This window comes from Elgaria multicarinata, chromosome 14, assembly GCF_023053635.1.
Source record: "Elgaria multicarinata webbii isolate HBS135686 ecotype San Diego chromosome 14, rElgMul1.1.pri, whole genome shotgun sequence".
Taxonomy (NCBI): Eukaryota; Metazoa; Chordata; class Lepidosauria; order Squamata; family Anguidae; genus Elgaria; species Elgaria multicarinata.
The window spans coordinates 3,610,168-3,629,234 of NC_086184.1; the positions used below are offsets into that span (position 1 = coordinate 3,610,168).

Consider the following 19,067-nt stretch of genomic DNA (forward strand, 5'->3'; position numbering starts at 1 on the left):
GAAGAGGCAGAAATCTTCTGGCATCCCCACTCTTTCCTGCCCCCCTTCTTTCCCTCCTCCCGATGGATATAAATCTTGCTTGTTAAAGGCAATAGTCCCTAGCCCATCTCTCTCTCTCTCTCTCTCTCTCTCTCTCTCTCTCTCTCTCTCTCTGTGTGTGTGTGTGTGTGTGTGTGTGTGTGTGTGTGTGTCAGTCAGCTCAAGCTTCTTGGATTTAAAGGTACAGGAACTGCGTAACACATATTCCTCTATTTTTTCTCTTTCACTTCCTTAGAGACAGGAGGCTAAAAAATCTCCAGCAGGCCATAGAGACAGCTTTTCCAGAGGAGGGGTGGTGGTGGAATGCACTTAAAAGACAGGGTGGACATCTATCGGCCTGCAGAGGGAGGGGATTTCAAAGGGCAAGCAAGTGAAGTGCATTGCTTTACACATTTGTCACCCAGTCCTAACCATGCTTAATATTCATTATTAGTAAGTGGGACTGATTTCAGTAAGAGAAGCGAGCAAGCGTGGTTCGGATTGCTGCCATTTCGTCGCTGCAGTTTATTTTCTCTGAGGTCCTACCAACTCTGGCAGATTGCAACCACTTACGATTACATCTGCAATGCTTCGTGTAAAAACAAACACACTTCAATTTAACGTTATCGTTGGGAGATTCAAGCTATTGCTGACACTTTCGCATTCTGTCTCAGGGAACAGATAGGTGGGTGTTTTGCTTTTACTATGTAAATAACTTTCCCTGCAACATCTGAAGAACAAACCAACCAACCACAGGCCTAAGAATGTAACCCTTCTTTCTTTTCTTTTTTTAAAAAGGGTTTTAAATGACCATGGTGAGCATTTTTAGTTACACTACCCAGAGTAGCCATAAAGCACTTTGACATCATAAGCAAAAAACAGGTGCAATCCTATGGATGCTTAAACGTTACAAAGTCTTATCTCCAGCATTCCCCACCCAACCTTGAGAGAGCTTCAGCAATTGGACCATATGGAAATGTAATAAATAAATCTAAATAAATAAAAGTTCTGCCAGCCTCCAGCCCAAGCGTCTGAATGGGTAGTAGTAGTTTTAAGACCAGCCATCAAGGGCAGCACCATGTATAGTTTATTACAGTAGCGTAGCGCTGGATATGAAACCGCTCCTTCATCCCAATGGACCTTGGGGTTTATGGGCCTTGGGCTCTTCTCTTCCTTTCTATCCAGCCCCATGTCTGGCTGTGCTTTTACATACCTTGCATTACCCATACATCAGGGGTGTTGTTGAATCTCTTTCAGCCCAAGGACAAATTCAGTTTTGGAGCAGCTCTCGGGGAGGGGGGGACTGCATGCCAAAAGTGGGTAGGTCCAAAGGCAATAACACTGGTCTTAAAGGAACTGCATTGGGTGCCTATATGCTTTCGGTCGGAATTCAAGGTGCTGGTAATGATGTTTAAAGTAGGGTGACCATATTTGGGAAACCAAAAAAGAGGACACCTAGTGTGTGTGTGGGGAAGCAGCTTTCTGAGTCCTGCAGAAAGTACATTATTCCCCCGCCACCTTAAAGAACCCGATTGGAGTGGAGGAGGGGAAAGGATTTCATTCTGCACCACCACCATCCACTCCAATTGGGGCCTTTTCTATAATGTCCACGAATGACCCACTTTCCCCTTTAAGACCTCAATTGGAGCTCGGGGTGGGGGAATGATGTGCCTCAAGAAAGCATGTCACTCCCTCCTGCCATGCTAATGGCAGCCTTAAAGGGGAAGGTGTGTCATTCCAGGACATTATTGAAAATTATAGAAAATCCCCCCTGACACCATGGAAAGAACAAAAACCAGGACAAATCCGGGGAAATCCTGACAGTTGGTCACCCTAGTTTAAAGCTCTAAACGGCTTGGGACCTCAATACTTGAGAGAGCGCCTCTCTTTATATATGCCTGCCCGAGACCTTAGATCTGATGGAGGAGCCCTTCTCCGCATCCCATCAATGCAACATATACATTATGATGGGACAAGGGAGAGGGCTTTCTCTGTAGTGGCCCCCCGACTGTGGAATTCCCTCCCCCTGGAGGCCTGATTGGCACCAACATTGATTTCATTTTGACGCCAAGGAAAAACATGGCTTTTTAACAAAGCGTTTGATGGTTAAACTCACTGGCACATTGTTTTAACTGTTTTAATCTGTATCTATTGCTTTTAAAATATACTTTTAATGTTTACTATTTTTAAATGTTGTAAACCGCCCAGAGAGCTTCGGCTGTGGGGCAGTATATAAATGTAATTAAATAAAATAAATAAATAAATAAATTTAAATTATATATTGTTTTAACTTGGATCATGGTTTAATTTGTTTTTAACTGTGTATATTTATTGTTTTATACTGTATGTTTTTATCAGTACGCCACCCTGAGATCTTAGTGATATAGGGCGGGATATAAATATTTTAAATAAATAAATAAATAAATAAATAAGGGGCAGGGCTGATTAGTAGCACCCATATGGGCTCCATGGTATACATGACAACTGAGAGCATTGAGACAGGCAGAGAGATGGCTTGAGTATATATGGAGAACAATTCCCAACAGATGTCCTTGAACGTAGGTGTATGCCCATGTTTGAACTTATTCAGGGGCAGTGAACATAGCATCTCTATCTGGGTTATTTGGGGCTTATTATATGTTGGCCCCAAGGAAGTTAGGGAACCCTCTCATGCCTGCTGGGACAGACTCCATAGTTATAGCAGGTGAATCAGGTAACGTGTCCAGAGTACAGTCTTCCAGTTTTGTTGGATGAGGTTCAGTTGCTACAGTTGAGGACACTGACAAGATGAACTGCCAGAAAGCGTTGCCTATTAGGCAATATAGAAATGTAATAAATTAATAAATGAATCAGGAGGTGGAAGCCTTATGGAGCCCTCCTGTCATTGAATCCTCTCCTGAACTGTTAACTTCTGAGGACGAGAGGCCAGGATCCTCTGATGACAAAGATTCAGGGACATTGTCCATGACGCTTTGGTGCATTATGGGAGAAAGAGTGGAGAACTTCATTTCTTCCTATGTTCTCTTAATTGGATCCCATTAGGCAAAATCATGCAATATAGAACGTTCCCAGGGCCGGTGCTACCATAGAGGCTACTCAGGCGGCCGCCTAGAGCGCCAAGCTAAGAGGGACGCCAGGCACAGCACAGCACTCACGCGCGTTGGCTGTGAGCTGGCCCAGGCCCGAGGATTCAGTTGGGCCTGGGTAGGCGAGATGGCGCCCCATGCCCGCCCAGCCGAAGCGAAGCCAGGGACGCTGGGGTGGGGGTGGGGCAGCTCCATGTTCGGACTTCCGGAACATGCCTGGAAGAGAGAGAGAGAGAGAGAGAGAGAGAGAGAGAGAGAGAATGTATGGGTAAATAGGGTTCATGGGGTCTTTGAGTGAATGCATGTGTTCATGTGTGTGTTTGTTTGGAGTGAGTGATGCTGAGTGTGTGTGTGTGCATGCGTGTGAGTTGGGAGGGGGATTATTGATGATGATATTTCTATTAAATAATGCATTTTAGACTCATAGACGTTCCTTTCCCATTTGTTTGCTATAATTGGCATGATGTATTTCTTGCACTTTAAAATAAATTCAGCAGTTTCAAGTTTTGTGCTTCTTATTTTTTCCAGGCAACATATGTTCTTAAAAATCAAAGTTGGTATTTTTGGGGGGTGGGGTGGGATGAAAGTAGCTCACCTTGCCTAGGGTGCAAAATAGCCTGGCACCGGCTCTGAACGTTGCTCTCCGTCCATACCAACTTTTCCATATCATTTTGATCTGTTGCTCCCATAGCAGAACCCTGAACAATATTACAGATGGAAGAGTTACTATTAAGCTCCTTGGTAGATTCCAGTTTAAGAACAGCTTTCAGAGTCGCTGGAAACGTTAAGAATCAACACAGGTTTGTTCATGGCCATCTAGGAAGGAAGGAACATCTCCCTCTTGCTAGGGGCTCATTGTAACGTCAATAATCTCTCTCGGGTAAATAAAGGTCAGGACCGAGGTTCACTGGAAAGAGAAATTCTTGCACGTGTTTGGCCCTAATTCCATTTTGCTAAGAGCTTTAGCAAGGGCCAGGAAATGCTTCATACTTACTCCTGACGGACACACAGTATTTGCATGCTTTGCACCAGGCCAAAATATTTAGCGTGGAAGAGTGCAGGGTGAGGCACACAAACATGGAACTTAATGGACATGTTACCAGCATGAGTGCAGGAAATTAGCCTAATTACTTTCTTTGGGCGGAACATCAGCAAAGTGCCTTCGCTGGCCACCAAATGTATCCCATTAACTTGGTTCGTACAGCGTGTGTCTGTTTATCTAGCCAATTACTGCAAATCTGATCTTCTTTAGCTAGATAAAAATAGAGCCAGTTTCCACAAAGAAATCAAGAGGCTCAACCCCAGCAGCAGCAGCAGCAGCAGAAGGGAGTTGATCCTGATCAGAGAAAGCACAGCAGTCAGAAAGCTTTGTGCTGGTAACTAGGCAGGTGTGGGCGCTCCCCATTGGTACTGGCATGGGAAAGAGTGTGGATTTTACTCTTCAGTAAAGATACAACAAGGATCCCAAAACAATGCAAGGTACAAGCCTCCCCAGATGAGACAGGCAGGGGTCAACGATGCTGCAACATTCAACCCCTGAGGCCCAGAATTGTTGTTTTTAAATGGATACTGTTTTTATACTGTTTTTATGTTTGTGTTTTTTAAAAAATGTATACTTTTAATGTTTACTATTTTTAATGTTGTAAACCGCCCAGAGAGCTTCGGCTGTGGGGCGGTATATAAATGTAATAAAATAAATAATAAATAAATAAACAAAGCAGCAAACAAAATCCCTGGATGTCATTTCAGAAAAAGGTAGGAATGATAGACAGTGGTGCAATTAGATCATTTTAGACCCTGGACTTAATTATCTCATTGGGGACGGGGGACCCTTTAGATAGGGTGACCCTATGAAAAGGAGGGCAGGGCTCCTGTATCTTTAACAGTTGCATAGAAAAGGGAATTTCAGCAGGTGTCATTTATATGCATGTCGCACCTGGTGAAATTTCCTCTTCATCACAACAGTTAAAGCTGCAGGAGCTATACTGCAGCTATACTGTGACTAGGGGGGATCCGCATGTCGCTCCCAGAGCGCTTCTATGCGACCCCAGTGCACCCCAAAAACAATAGTCTGACTTCCCTGAAAAAGAAACGAGGAAGAGCCGTCCATGCTGCTGCCGCCGAGGAGAGCTCTCCGCCGGCGAGGAGAGCTCGGCAAAAGGAGGCGGGCTGCCGCCGCCGCCGACAACGAGGAGAGCTCTCCCCCAGCGAGGAGAGCTCGGCAAAAGAAGCCGCCGCCGGCTTCTTCCACCGAGCTCTATGACCCAGGTGGCTCTTTCGCCGGCAAAAGGAGGCCGGCGGGTAGGTGGGCGGCAGCTGATTCCCCGGCGAAGACGCCGGGCGCGGCAACTCCTCATCCCGTCCCCGCGAGGGGCGATGTGGGGCCTCCTCCTCCTCCTCCTCCTCCTCCTCCTCCTCCTCTTCTTGGAACGGTTAAGGTAGGGTGTACATCATCGATTTCGGGGCGCCCTAAAGCGCCTTCAGGGTGTCCCGAAGCCTCTGTGTGGATCTGCCCCAGATTTAAAAGAGGGCAGGGCACCTGCAGCTTTAACTGTTGTGATGAAGAGGAAATTTCACCATATATACAAATGACACCTGCTGAAATCCCCTTTTCAATACAACTGTTAAAGATACAGGAGCCCTGTCCTCCTTTTCATAGGGTCACCCTACTTTAGACAGCCATGTGTATTACTTCAGTTGTGAAGCAGACAGCTCACATTTCTCTGTCCACCACTCCAACTGCCATGGCATGCTGTACAATGGCTTCTACATTCCTAATATGTTAGAATAGCAACAAAAGTCTTGGCCAACCCTGATTTAAAACAAACAAAAAAATTCTGTGCAGGTGCAATTTTGGATTTTAAGTCACTATCATGACTGTAGGAATAAAATGGAGTTTGTTTCTGCTGCCCTTATCACCTGCTGCTCTCTTTGTGGTCATCTGGAGCCCATGGGCTGTGGAGCTCCAAAGTCCAGCCCTACCTGTACCACTGATGATGGAAACAAAACATCTCAAGTATGCCTTGATAAAGTTGTTTTCTCTACTTGGAACATGCCAGTTGTGAGACGAATTTGTATATTTATGAGCGACTTGATATTTTAACTGGATTATCCTATATAAGCAGCTTTTGGAATGCTTTAGGAGAGAATGGATGTAAGAGACATGGCTGTTTTATCAATGGAGGCACAAGCTTCACTCCACTTGAACATGTCCTACCAACCAGACCCAGAAGGGGCATATTCAGGGGACGCTGAGTCACCAGAGCTCACCAGCATGGACCTTGAAATCTCAGCTGTGGAGGACTCAATTGCAGGGCCACTAGTGTCAAGAGCTTGGAGGAGTTAATGCAATATAGGGGCTGTTCACACCACATGCTAACCCACATTGAGTGTGGGTTGTTTTGAACCATGGATCATTTGTTGAACCATGAGTTAGTGTATTGTCTGAACTTAGCCAAGTGGTTGTTAACCATACAGCGTGGCTTGTTTTCTCAAGGTGGCTTGTTTGAGAAAATAAGCCATACCGCATGGTTAAGAAGCCACCCTGGCTGTGTTCAGACAACATGATAACCCATCCTGTGGGAAACATGTTGCGTTCAGATAACACACCAACTGTAAGTTCAACGAACAACCCACAATTTAAAACAACCCACACTCAACATTAGGGTGACCATATTTGGGAAACCAAAAAAGAGGACACCTAGTGTGTGTGTGGGGAAGCAGCTTTCTGAGTCCTGCAGAAAGTATGTTATTCCCCCGACACCTTAAAGAACCCGATTGGAGTGGAGGAGGGGAAAGGATTTCATTCTGCACCACCACCATCCACTCCAATTGGGGCCTTTTCTATAATGTCCACGAATGACCCACTTTCCCCTTTAAGACCTCAATTGGAGCTCGGGGTGGGGGAATGACGTGCCTCAAGAAAGCATGTCACTCCCTCCTGCCATGCTAATGGCAGCCTTAAAGGGGAAGGTGTGTCATTCCAGGAGATTATTGAAAATCATAGAAAATCCCCCCTGACACCATGGAAAGAACAAAAACCAGGACAAATCCAGGGAAATCCTGACAGTTGGTCACCCTACTCAACATGTGAACAGCCCCATAGTGTGGACTTTGGGATACCAACCCTAGGAGATACCCCACCTTTAAAGTCTGTAGGATTAGGGTTATTTATTTATTTATTTATTTATTTATTGGATTTATGTGTCACTTCTCACTCCAAACAGCAGTCCTGAAGCAACTTACACACACAGATACAGAAATCCATAATTAATATAATGGGGGGGGGGACCTCAAAATCAATATAAACCCTAATCGGCACAATAGAAATGAAAATAAACACCCTAAAAACATAATCTAAAAGCAATACAATGCAAAATGGGTTCATTCACCACACATAAAACCTTCTCTCCCCACCCCCACAGCCTAGAATGAACACCGCAAAAGCCGCCCACAAAAATTGCTCCATAACTAATGTCTAAATGCCTGGGAAAGGAAGCACATTGAGATGATGGCAGTGTTGATGCCAGGTGACCTCCCTCAGAGAGAGCATTCCATAAATGTGAGGCTATCGCAGAAAGGGACACCTGAATCACCAGTGACAATGATGGATCCAGGAGTACCCCCAAGCTGCAAACCTGCTCCTTCAGGGGGAGTGTGATCCCCCCACATCTGGAGTCAGTTGCATTATCCCATCCAGACAGAAGAACCACCCACCATCAGAGCCTCAGGCCTCGTTTACATGATCCGGGGGGTGGGGGGAAGAGGGTAAATTATCCACAGAGTGGAGAGCGGCAGGAAAACCACAACATGCACACCCACCACACTACCATTGCCCTGTGGAGTGCCGTGGTTTATTAACCCGTGGCTTGTTTGATAGTTATTGGAGGGTTGTCTAACCCTAAAACAACCCCTTCCACTTGGGTTTGCACAACCTCTTCCACTTGGGTTTGTCTAACCCTAAAACAACCCCTTCCACAGTAAACCAGGCAACGCGCTAAAATGGTGCCTGTGGGTACCGACACAACAGCTCCCACGGATAAATTAAGCCACCGTGGGTGCTTAGGCAGAAATGCCCCTAGCAGGTGCTTGGCATGACACAACCGTCCTGGTGGGTAAATAAAGCCATGGTGGGATGTTGTGATGAACAGGCCCACGGGAGCATTGATACTGGAGAAGGGGGAGAGGGGCAGGGCTGGGGGCAGGGCATGGGCAGAGGTGACCCTCTTAGCCCCCAACCTGGAGGAAACTTTATGCCAGCCCTGAAACTGGCATAAAGAATTTCCCTCCAAGGGGAGTGTAATTGAGACGCTGCCTTCTGCCACCCGTTGTCGATGTGAGCGAGCGGACAGAGAAGGGGAGCTGAGGCTTCTGCTAGCAGCGGCTGCTGATCGATGCCTTGGTCCCAAAGGAAGGCACTCATCCAACCCATGATGCTGGGATGAAGTATTGAATGCAATCAGTGTTGGGGGAAGGGAAGATTGCAAGAGGCGACTAGAAGAATACAGATTCAGCATGTGCTGCTGCCTAATTAAAGAGTCATAGAATAGCAGAGTTAGACTGCAGTCAAGCTATCGGGCTCAAAAGTAAAGTCCCAATTAACTTACTTCTGAACAAAGGTGCACCAGGCTGCTGGGATCACAGAAGCATAGAATCATAGAATAGTAGAGTTGGAAGGGACCTATGAGGCCATCAAGTCCAACCCCCTGCTCAATGCAGGAATCCACCCTAAAGCATCCCTGACAGATGGCTGTCCAGCTGCCTCTTGAAGGCCTCTAGTGTGGGAGAGCCCACAACCTCCCTAGGGAACTGGTTCCATTGTCATACTGCTCTAACAGTCAGGAAGTTTTTCCTGATATCCAGCCGGAATCTGGCTTCCTTTAACTTGAGCCCGTTATTCCGTGTCCTGCACTCTGGGAGGATCGAGAAGAGATCCTGGCCCTCCTCTGTGTGACAGCCTTTTAAGTATTTGAAGAGATGTTATCATGTCTCCCCTCCATCTTCTCTTCTCCAGGCTAAACATGCCCAGTTCTTTCAGTCTCTCTTCATAGGGCTTTGTTTCCAGACCCCTGATCATCCCGGTTGCCCTCCTCTGAACACGCTCCAGCTTGTCTGCATCCTTCTTGAAGTGTGGAGCCCAGAACTGGACACAATACTCTAGATGAGGCCTAATCAGGGTCAAATAGAGAGGAACCAGGACCTCACGTGATTTGGAAGCTATACTTCTATTAATGCAGCCGTAGCAGTACATCCCAGGTAGTTTATAACTTCCCTCCCCAAACATCTTTTCCCTTTAAGACAGCCACTGCAGTCTTCACACCAAACCCTTGTAAGCAAACCCTGTTGAACCAAAGGGGTTTTTCATCTTGGAAAATCTCTTTAGGGACCAGCCCTGGCACAGGCTCTTTTGCCGCCTGAGCCAGGAGAGAACACGTGTCGCCACCGCTGAATTGTGGCCCTTCCTGCCGCTGCCACTGCATGGCGTCTCCCCTACCTCTTGCCGCCATGGCATTAGCAACATGGAGAGCCACACAGCCAGAAGGAGCAACTGTGGGGCTCTCACGAGACATCCGTGGCCACTTCTTTTAGAACCGACACAGCAGCAAAAAAATAAAGAGGGTGCACAACCAGGGAAACAGAGCCTGTGCAGCTGCATCAGAAGGCCCTGTCACCCACTCTCTCGCTGTGGCAAATGCCATGGCAGGAGAAGGTCTGGCAGGGCTCTCCAGAGCACCTGCTGGAGGTAGCAAACCCTCCTGGCAGGGGGTTGGAGCAACACAAATCAATGCTCCTTCCATGCTGCCTCCTGATGTGGACACCTCACCCTGCTTCATGAGAGGGCCGGCCCTGTCAGGAAGCAGGGCCTCCTCAAAAGGCACTGGGAATTTTCCTGTTGCATACACCAACGAACTGAAATGGACAGATTGTTGCCCTAAGATTGTGAGTTCCCCACATCCAGCACATGGACTTAAATGTTACGTTACATTGCTTTGCCTCTTCAACAGAAATAGCAGTTTGAGCTCGTTTGAACTGTAAATCTTTAGTCCCAAATCTGTGTTGCTGGTTTGTATTCTGCATCTTTTCTGCCTTTCTCGCCTGCAATGCACATCCAGGCTTATGTATTTTTAAAAGTCCCATATCTTCCACGAGTTGGGAGGCAAACGAGGAGCTTCAATGATCAGATCAGCCAAAGAATTCCTTGAGAGATACATATTCCTTTCACCCACTCACCCCCACCCCACCCCCATTCCTAGGCTTTCCCTGTCCTTGTTGCTTTTCAGAGCAACAACTAAAATAGAAGTGTTTAAAAAGGCATGGACTTGCCACAAGCATGGAGTGAGTCATTCCCACATTGCTGGTAGGTCACTAAGGCAGCAAGAAAGAGGGGGCGGGGAAGAGTTGAACATCTGAACAGAGGTGACATTTCACAAGAATGAGTCCTCTTAGAGCAATAAGGGAAAATAGCTTACTGTTATGCAAATTTTGTGCCACACTCTGGCCTGGTTCACACATAATGACAACCCAGAGTATGGCTTGGTTGAGTATGGGTTGTTGTTGAATTGTGGGTTGTTGAATCATGGTTTGTTGTTGAATCATGGATTGTTGTTACATGCAAATTTGCACTACAGTTTATCTATGGGTTGTTAACTATGAACAACCGAGGAAGAGAATCCATGGTTTGTTGTTGGGTCATGAATTCCGCGTTGTTCGTGGTTAACAACCCATAGTTAAACCATAGTGCGGGGTTCACATGTAACGACAACCCATGATCCAACGACAACCCATACTCAACCCACACACAACCCATACTCTGGTTGTCATTACATGCAAACCAGGTCTCTGTGCTGCTGCAATATTATGTTCCCTCCACTTCCCTGAGCAACGAGAAGTTCCAGTGATAACATTATAGCGTTTCATTTCTTTGGGGCGAGAAGACTTGAGATTTATGATGTCCTTGTAATATTTATTTACAAATAGACAAGCAGAAATACTGGATGGACCTAGGGAGCCCTAAAGTTGGCAGCATATCTGCCAATCCCACATCAACTCTATCAGGAGAACCTTTGAATCCCAAAGTGTTTTACCTACCACCAATGCTCCAAATTCTCTCTCTCTCTCTCTCTCTCTCTCTCTTCTCCATTCAAATCACACTATTGATTCCAACATGTTTCTCTCCCCACTTTCCTCGAAGTGGGAGATGTCACCTTTCCAAACTCTAATGGATGTTGTATTCCAAAAGCTGGAGAGAAAATCCCAGCTAACAGGAAACATCTCTTCTTATTAGTTATCACTGATAATCAACTGCTCATCCTGGACAATCAACAGGCCATAATCAGCCTAAGAAAAGATGGTTTCACAGCATCCATAAAGCCACTAATGCAATTTGTGTGTGGCTATCTCTCAACTCAAAATGAGACAGATGCCCACTAAATGTGTGGGGCAGTTGACAGGCTGGAGGTGGGAGATCTAGACCCAAAATGCCATGAAGCTCTTGGGGTCAACTTGAACAAGTCCGTCTCTTACAGCTTAACCTGCTGTGCAGAACTGTTGTGAAGATGAAATGAGATGGCTAGATTTCAACTTTTTTCTTTCTTTCTTTTTTTGAGTCCTTGATATAGGGCACAGAAGATTTCTGAGTCAAGAAGAAAGGCAGAAAGAAATGAAGGGAAATCAGGGCCAGGCTTTCTTCAGAAATGTAAAACCATGGGCCTCTGTGAGAGATGGGAGATAGTAAGAGTTCATAGGGCTTAAAATATTCAGTTCCATCAGACGTTACAAAGCTAGGGACATCTGTTTTACTAGGCTGGAAGATTATAATAAGAGAGTGTTCACATGTGTGTGTTGATCACTCCGTCACTACAACATCAAGTGAAGACTTGCATGCATGCAATAAACATTGCAGATAAAACACAATGGAGTTGTTGTATAGCCTTTCAATGACAATACAGTTTAAAAGGGAATTCATATATTCAGTTTTGAGTCATCAAGTGATGAAATGCATCCGTGAAACTTCCCTTCTAGTAAGATATATTAGCAATAGAAAGTTGGGGTGCAGCCTGAGGCATCTGAAAATGTGTCAGCCTTCATGGAAGAGTATGGGATGCTTTTGAAGGGGAGAGGTGTGCGTGTGTGTTTTTGCCAAGGAATCATAGGAACTGTAAGGGAGGGAAGGGGTCTCCAGCTGAGAATTCCAGGCACCCTCACAAAACTACAGCTCCCAGAACATCCTGGTGGAAGCCATGCGTGGCAAACAACTCAGCTGTGCTTTCCAATGGACTGGAGACCAATTCACTTGTTCCAGACAGAATTAAGCATTATAAGGGCCACAGCTTAGTAACGGGACACATGCTTTGCATGCAGAAGGTCTCAGGTTTAATTTCTGACATCTGCATTTAAAAGATCTCAGATGGCAGGCTAAGGAAAAGAAAAGAAAACCTCTCTCCAAGACCATGAACAGCTGATGTCAATCACAGGAGACGAGACTAGGAGCATCATCACTCAAGGGAAAATCGTGTTGGCTTACCGTCGCTTCTCCGCCCGCGCATTTGTCCCTCACTACTTCCTCTTTTGCACGTGGCCCATTAAATGGGCTGTTTTGATCGCTCTGCTTCTCCTGCACACAGCAGGAGATACCGGCAACTTCCATCTTTAAAAATAAGTCCGACTTCCTGCTGTGTTTTTTTGTGGCACGAAGAAAGCTAGAAGGGGCGGGAGGCACATGGGAGGAAGGCCATGTCCTGAGAGGGACCCATGAAAATCCATGAATGCCCAGTCATGGGTGTGCAATAAAACGCTCGTCTGATGGAGCTCTAGGTTACACAGACCAATGGCCTGGTTCAGGATAAGGCAATGTCATATGTTCGTAACAAGCCTAATGCGTTGTCCATTGTTTCTGCCAGATGCTGGATTATTTCTCTGGCCAAATCCCAATTCGTTAATCATTGCACAGCTTGCTCCATCAGCCGGGTTCTTCTTTTCCCCTCTCAGCTGTTTCAGATAGCTTTGAATGGTCCTTGCCACTTCCTTTAAACTGTTGTATTCTGCTGCTGGGCACTTCTGTGCACCTGTCATGCTCCATCCTTCTGGTGAGCAGAATTACAGTTTATGAATGTACCACCATGGTGTGACCATCCTGCGAAGACTTTTTCATTTATTATAATGTTTGCATTAAAAAACACATGCCCCACTGAATACTACATGTTGCTAGGTTGTAATACCGAATAATAGAAATGGGCTATGCTTGTTCTGTTAACAATCACACCCAAGTCGCAGTTACCAGCTTTAGACAGACTTTGCAGGCCTGCCTAAACCTCAGTTCGCCTGCTCTTTTGCTTGCTTTGGCTGGATGCAGTGTGTGTGTGTGTGTGTGCGCGCGCGTGCGTATTAACCAGGCCAAAGGCAAACATATGGGTGATTTCCAGGAACTAAAAAACAGAAGCCGTTTCTGAGAAACAACTCTTCAACAACTTTGCAGAGTGGCATGTGTGTAAAGTCCCTAAAAATTCCCCCGACACAGCAGAACGTCAAGTCAATCCAGGAGGGTGGATGGCCAAGATGTCAGCCTGGCTGGGATAGCCACAAGTTTCTAAACCAATCAATATGTTTATTGATCAATCCACAGATCATTGCAATCAGTTGATAAGACCAGATGGGTGTTATCAGAAAGAAAAGGAGAAGCAGAACCAGATTTATAAAACCTGATCAGACCTAGAAGAGACGGAAGCAGACCAAAGAGGGACTTCTCTACGTGCATCTGGACCGCTTCTTCTCTGTTCTAATTCACCCATACAGCTTGAACCTAGCCAGTTCACTCTGTATGTGCAGGTAGGAATGTTGCTTATGCTTGCTCTGTTAAAGAAACTTAAAACCGTGCTTATGATTGCTTTGACTTATTTGAAGTGGTAAATGGATTGCTTTGAATAAAAGTTGCATAAATAGTTGTGCCACCCTAAACTTGTGTGTCAGCTGTCATTTCGATCCTAAAAGAACTCGATAACTTGGGGTTAGTAAGCGTTGTCTAGTTAGTCAGAAGTTCCTGAATACAGAAAATAGACCATTTGAGATAAATCACTCTAAATTGACACACGATTTTAAAGAGTGAAAGGAAGAATGAATACAGCTGTGTGACTGTGTTTTGGCACAAAGCCAGGTCTAGCCGGCCCGACTTCCTCGAGAGATTAAAGCAAACGGCCGGGGCATGTTCGATTGCAAGGGGATCTGGTCGAGTACAAAGCAGAATGGCTGTGTATAAAATACCGATAAGATAAGCCAAGTTTACTGTGACTCGTAGAGAAGAGGAGGCACTTTTGCACATGGTCAATGTGGCTAAAAAACAACAAGGAGGGACAACTCAATAAGGCCCGCAGCACCTCCAGATTGACCCCATGATTTTAAAGATAATACAGTCATCCCCTTGCAAAGCTCATCTTAAATAACTTACAGATGATATAGAAAGAAAAGCAGTGTGGGAATCTTCAGTGGAAAATAAAATTATAGGGAGGGAGACAGTAAAAATCAATAGCAGGGGAAGTAATATTGGGTGAAGACCAGCAAAGTTCTGCCATTAGTAGTAATTAGAAAGAGGTGGATAACCTTCCCTCCGTTTGGCATAAATAACCCTGCATGTTTAGTGAGAAGTGAAACTATCTCCTGGTAACTTTTCCAGTCCTGTGTAAGCTCCCGTCGTGTCCTAAATTCAGAGAAGCCAGTTCATAAAATCCCGGTTTGAAAGGAGGTTTTATAGTCTTGAAATGTTGTAGCAGTTCCATCTGGATTGGCTGCCCATGAAACAGAAGTTGCATTTTCATCCATACAGAGTGTTCTCGCGGCACGGAACCAGAGCAGAAGGTCTGGAGCAGTTAGAATCCTGACATGAGTGCCAAAGAGAAGACGTATGGCACTGTGTTTAATGCGCAGACTTTGCAATCAGGATGTTGGGCATTGCTGCAGAATTACTGCGGGTGAGTCATTTAACTGCTCTCTCCTGCACTGTTATATGCTTCATGACAGGCAAAAATAATAATAATCATCAACAGGTTAAATCGCCCCAGGGATACAGCGGAAGTGATGGGACATGTTTCACTTTTCGATTTTCTTTGTTGGAAGCAAAGGAGGGGGGGTTACCATACAGTCTGCTCCTACAAGAGATTATCCAGAACACAATGCCTTACTTTAGCAGTACATACATTCTTTTAGGTACACGCCAATCCCAACGTTTAGGTTCATGGGCGGCTATCCCAGAGTTCCCTTCAGCTCCACTGAGCAGGTGGAGAAAGGAGCTCTCTCTCTGCAGTGAATGGAGGCAGCTTGAGAACAGGTGGAGAGGGCCTCTCACGACAATCACATGAGTCTAAAGGTAAGATTAGGTACTGTTCTGAACTCCCTTCAGTCTACGTCCTCTTGCAGGGAGTATAATACACAGGTGTTGGCTGCAATCCAGCAGAGAATTGTGCTTAAATCACAGTTGGATTTTGATAATTATTCTGGATTAAGGGCGTAATTTAATATGTGGCGCTGATTTTGAAAGAACCACCGTGCAACGGAAGGCCCCAGGCTCCACTCAGTGGAAGAAGAGGGCAATTACACTGCTTTAAGGTTTCCTTTCTGTGCTGGTGTTCCATTCCCCGCCGCACAAACCCATAACAATAAGTCCCAGGCAGACGAATATATGTCCTGCACTCAGATGAGCCCAATGTGCTGATTGAATATTAGCAGCATCAAATATCAGGGAACAGTTGTTTACTCAGCTCTGCTGCAGCAATTCGTGTGTATGTGTGTGTGTCTCGAACATGCAAACAGGCGGCTTTTGGACCTCGATTTAACTCAGCAACAAAATCACATATACAGCTGCACAGAGCAAGTTGTGATACGCTTCCTTAACACCAGGCAGCTCCTTCCCTTCTCTCCCTGTTACGCAAAGCATAACACACACTACGGCAATGTCCTTATGCTCCAACGCAGGGCCTCCCAATCTTTTTTGCTCTGGGGACTGGTATTGTGGCTGAGCTCCCATCCGGATGCCCAACTCCTGAGCACGCTCATCAACACCGAGAGAGAGGCCCCGCTTTCAACACGCAGGGACTGAGCACTGACTGATTCTCCAGCGTCCCACGTTTCATCCCAATGTCTAAGATGCCTGTTCTTCACACAGCGCATAGTTAAGTTATGGAACTCACTACCACAGGATGTGGTGATGGCCACCAATCTGGATGGCTTTAAAAGGGGGTTGGATCAGTTCCTGGAGGCAAAGGCTCTCAATGGCTACTAGCCCTGATGGTTGTGTGCTATCTCCAGGAGTCGAGGCAGTGAGCCTGTGTGCACCAGTTGCTGGGGAACATGGGTGGGAGGGTGCTGTTGCACCATGTTCTGCTTGTCCTTCCCTGGCCGATGGCTGGTTGGCCACTGTGTGAACAGAGTGCTGGACTAAATGGACCCTTGGTCTGATCCAGCATCAGGGCACCTCTTATGTTCTTACTGTCACCAAGTTGACACCTCTAGTAGAAAGAGAAAGGCCAACACACCTGGCTGCAGTTCCCTGTAAAACAATGTAGCTGAACATAGTTGTTTAAGGACTTTTAACCACAGGTGCGAACAGTACGCCTCTTGTCAATGTTAAGCCTAGAAATATCTGCATAATACTGCGAGCTCTGTGTGTGTGAGTGTGTGATGTGCTTAGGGCCAAAATCGTAATCATATCACCCAGATGTGCAAGAATCGTAATCGTATCACCCAGTTGTTTAAATTAGAATGGCTGTGAGCAGGCTTTGTTTTTGATCAAAGCAGTGCTGTTGGAGAAGGAGGGGAAGTTAATAATTTCTCCCATGCTATTTTTCTGATCTCCCCCTTACCCCACAGGCAGGCATTATTAGCGTGTTGTATTTTCCTCAGGTTTTGCTGATAGCAGAAATGGGGGCAGGGGGAAGGCTAGGTTGGGAAAATAGTACGGGGTGTTAAACACTCCTTCCCCAAGTATTGCTGCTCCAATTAAGATCACTGCTCTCTTGCATCATGTTTAGCTTTGCCTGAAATGACAGGTAATAAGATGAGGGGTAGGCAGAGGGTGATGTGGAGATGCAGGGAATAGTGAAATGGGAGGGTGGGGAGGGGTGTGTAACTGGCAAGAGTGTGCTTATGAAGTATTTGCAAGGGGGGGGGCTTTTAACAAAGTTGCTCATCTTGACACTGCAACTGCACCAGAGAAACGACACATGGTGCATTGAGCAATTGGAGGTGGTCCTCTTAGAATGGCTGTAACAGCTGGATTGTATGTGTCAAAAATACACACCAACTATGCTCTACTCCCAAGGATATGGGAAAATCTGGTGGAAAATGTGTCGCTGCTGCTGCTGCACACCGCTCTCTAATAGAGGAGATACTCAAAACAGCAACCTCCTGAACCCAGGTCTCCGGCGTTGAAAGCCCACTGCTTTTGAAGCCCATGCGGTGGCTTTCAGTCTCCCCGAACAAATCATCTGAATACTTTTAGAATCCCAGTTTCCATAGCAACAGCCAATTGTGTTCTTTGCAGAATTTGGGTCTATAAATACATTCTTGATCTACGCTTGCGATATTAGCTCTGCGAGCCCTGCGAAAAGAGCATTGTGGGAACAAAGGGGGAAAGGAAGCGCTGGAGAGTAGTGCTGGACCAACCGGGTTTGAGAGGTGCTCTCTGACTATGCCGGTGTCTTGCTGAGGCTTAGAAGTAGCTCAGAACTTGACTGGAAGCTGCCTCTCGATATATCTTTATTTCATACTGAATGCAGCCGCTGCTAGAAAATACACCTTGCTGCATTCTGAGGCCATGGCTCCCTTTCCAAGTTTTTGGTGTTGTTGTTTATTCGTTCAGTCGTTTCCGACTCTTCGTAACTTCATGGACCAGCCCACGCCAGAGCTTTCTGTCAGCCGTCGCCACCCCTAGCTCCCCCAAGGTCAAGTCCGTCACCTCCAGAATATCATCCATCCATCTTGCCCTTGGTCGGCCCCTCTTTCTTTTGCCATCAGCCTCTTCTCCAGGGTGTCCTGTCTTATTATGTGGCCAAAGTACTTCAGTTTTGCCTTTAATACCATTCCCTCAAGTGAGCAGTCTGGCTTTATTTCCTGGAGTATGGACTGGTTTGATCTTCTTGCAGTCTAAGGCACTCTCAGAATTTTCCTCCAACACCACAGTTACACAGGCCTAAATCCCACAATGTAGCTATCGTGTTATGCCGTTGGTCCTGCACTTTTCAGAAAACTTACCCACCGAAAAGGTCTACATACCCATCCAAGTCCATTGCCTATCTTAGAATCATAGAATCATAGAATAGTAGAGTTGGAAGGGGCCTACAAGGCCATCGAGTCCAACCCCCAGCTCAGTGCAGGAATCCACCCTAAAGCATCCCTGACAGATGCTTGTCCAGCTGCCTCTTGAAGGCCTCTAGTGTGGGAGAGCCCACATCTTATTTTCTGTGCAGGCATAGAGCGCGTCCCCTCTGTTTGTGGCACACTATGATTTGGATTGGGGGTTGAGGGCTGATGCATAAATGGGTACTCCCTCCGTAGGTGGTGAACATCTAAAGAGAGAGATGATTTGAAAAGGAGGCATTATGCATATTTCTATTCTCTCCCCCCCCTCCACATATTTTTACCATACATCAAAGATAGGGCTATCAGTTTCAATTAGCCAAAACAGCTGGGAAGGAAACCTATGAATTCAAGAAGCAATATAACTCTCATTAGCAAGGGCTGGGGAGGTGGGGAGGGAGAAAGAGATAGCTGTCTCCACCATAGCCTGCTTGTGGGTGATCTGTCTAATCACTGCTGGAGAGCGCTGGGCAATCATGATGGAAATTGGGACAAAAATTCATCATAGGCCTTAGCTAGACGTAAGGTTTATTCCGGGGTCGTCCCGGGGTTGTCCCTGCCTGCTCCAGGGATCCCCTGTGTGTCATTTATATGAACAGGGATGACCCCAGGATAAACCTT

General features: G+C 46.1%; 1 protein-coding gene across 1 annotated transcript in view; it reads left to right on the plus strand.

Annotated features, from left to right (window-relative positions):
• Positions 1–13,699: 13,699 nt before the first annotated feature.
• Positions 13,700–19,067, plus strand: part of ZCCHC14 (zinc finger CCHC-type containing 14) — an 88,108-nt gene continuing 82,740 nt past the window's right edge. The window contains exons 1-2 of the mRNA XM_063141237.1: positions 13,700–13,928; positions 14,920–15,064. Of these exons, the coding sequence (XP_062997307.1) occupies positions 15,035–15,064 (30 nt within the window). The 5' untranslated portion in view covers positions 13,700–13,928; positions 14,920–15,034. The remainder of the gene's footprint in view (positions 13,929–14,919; positions 15,065–19,067) is intronic.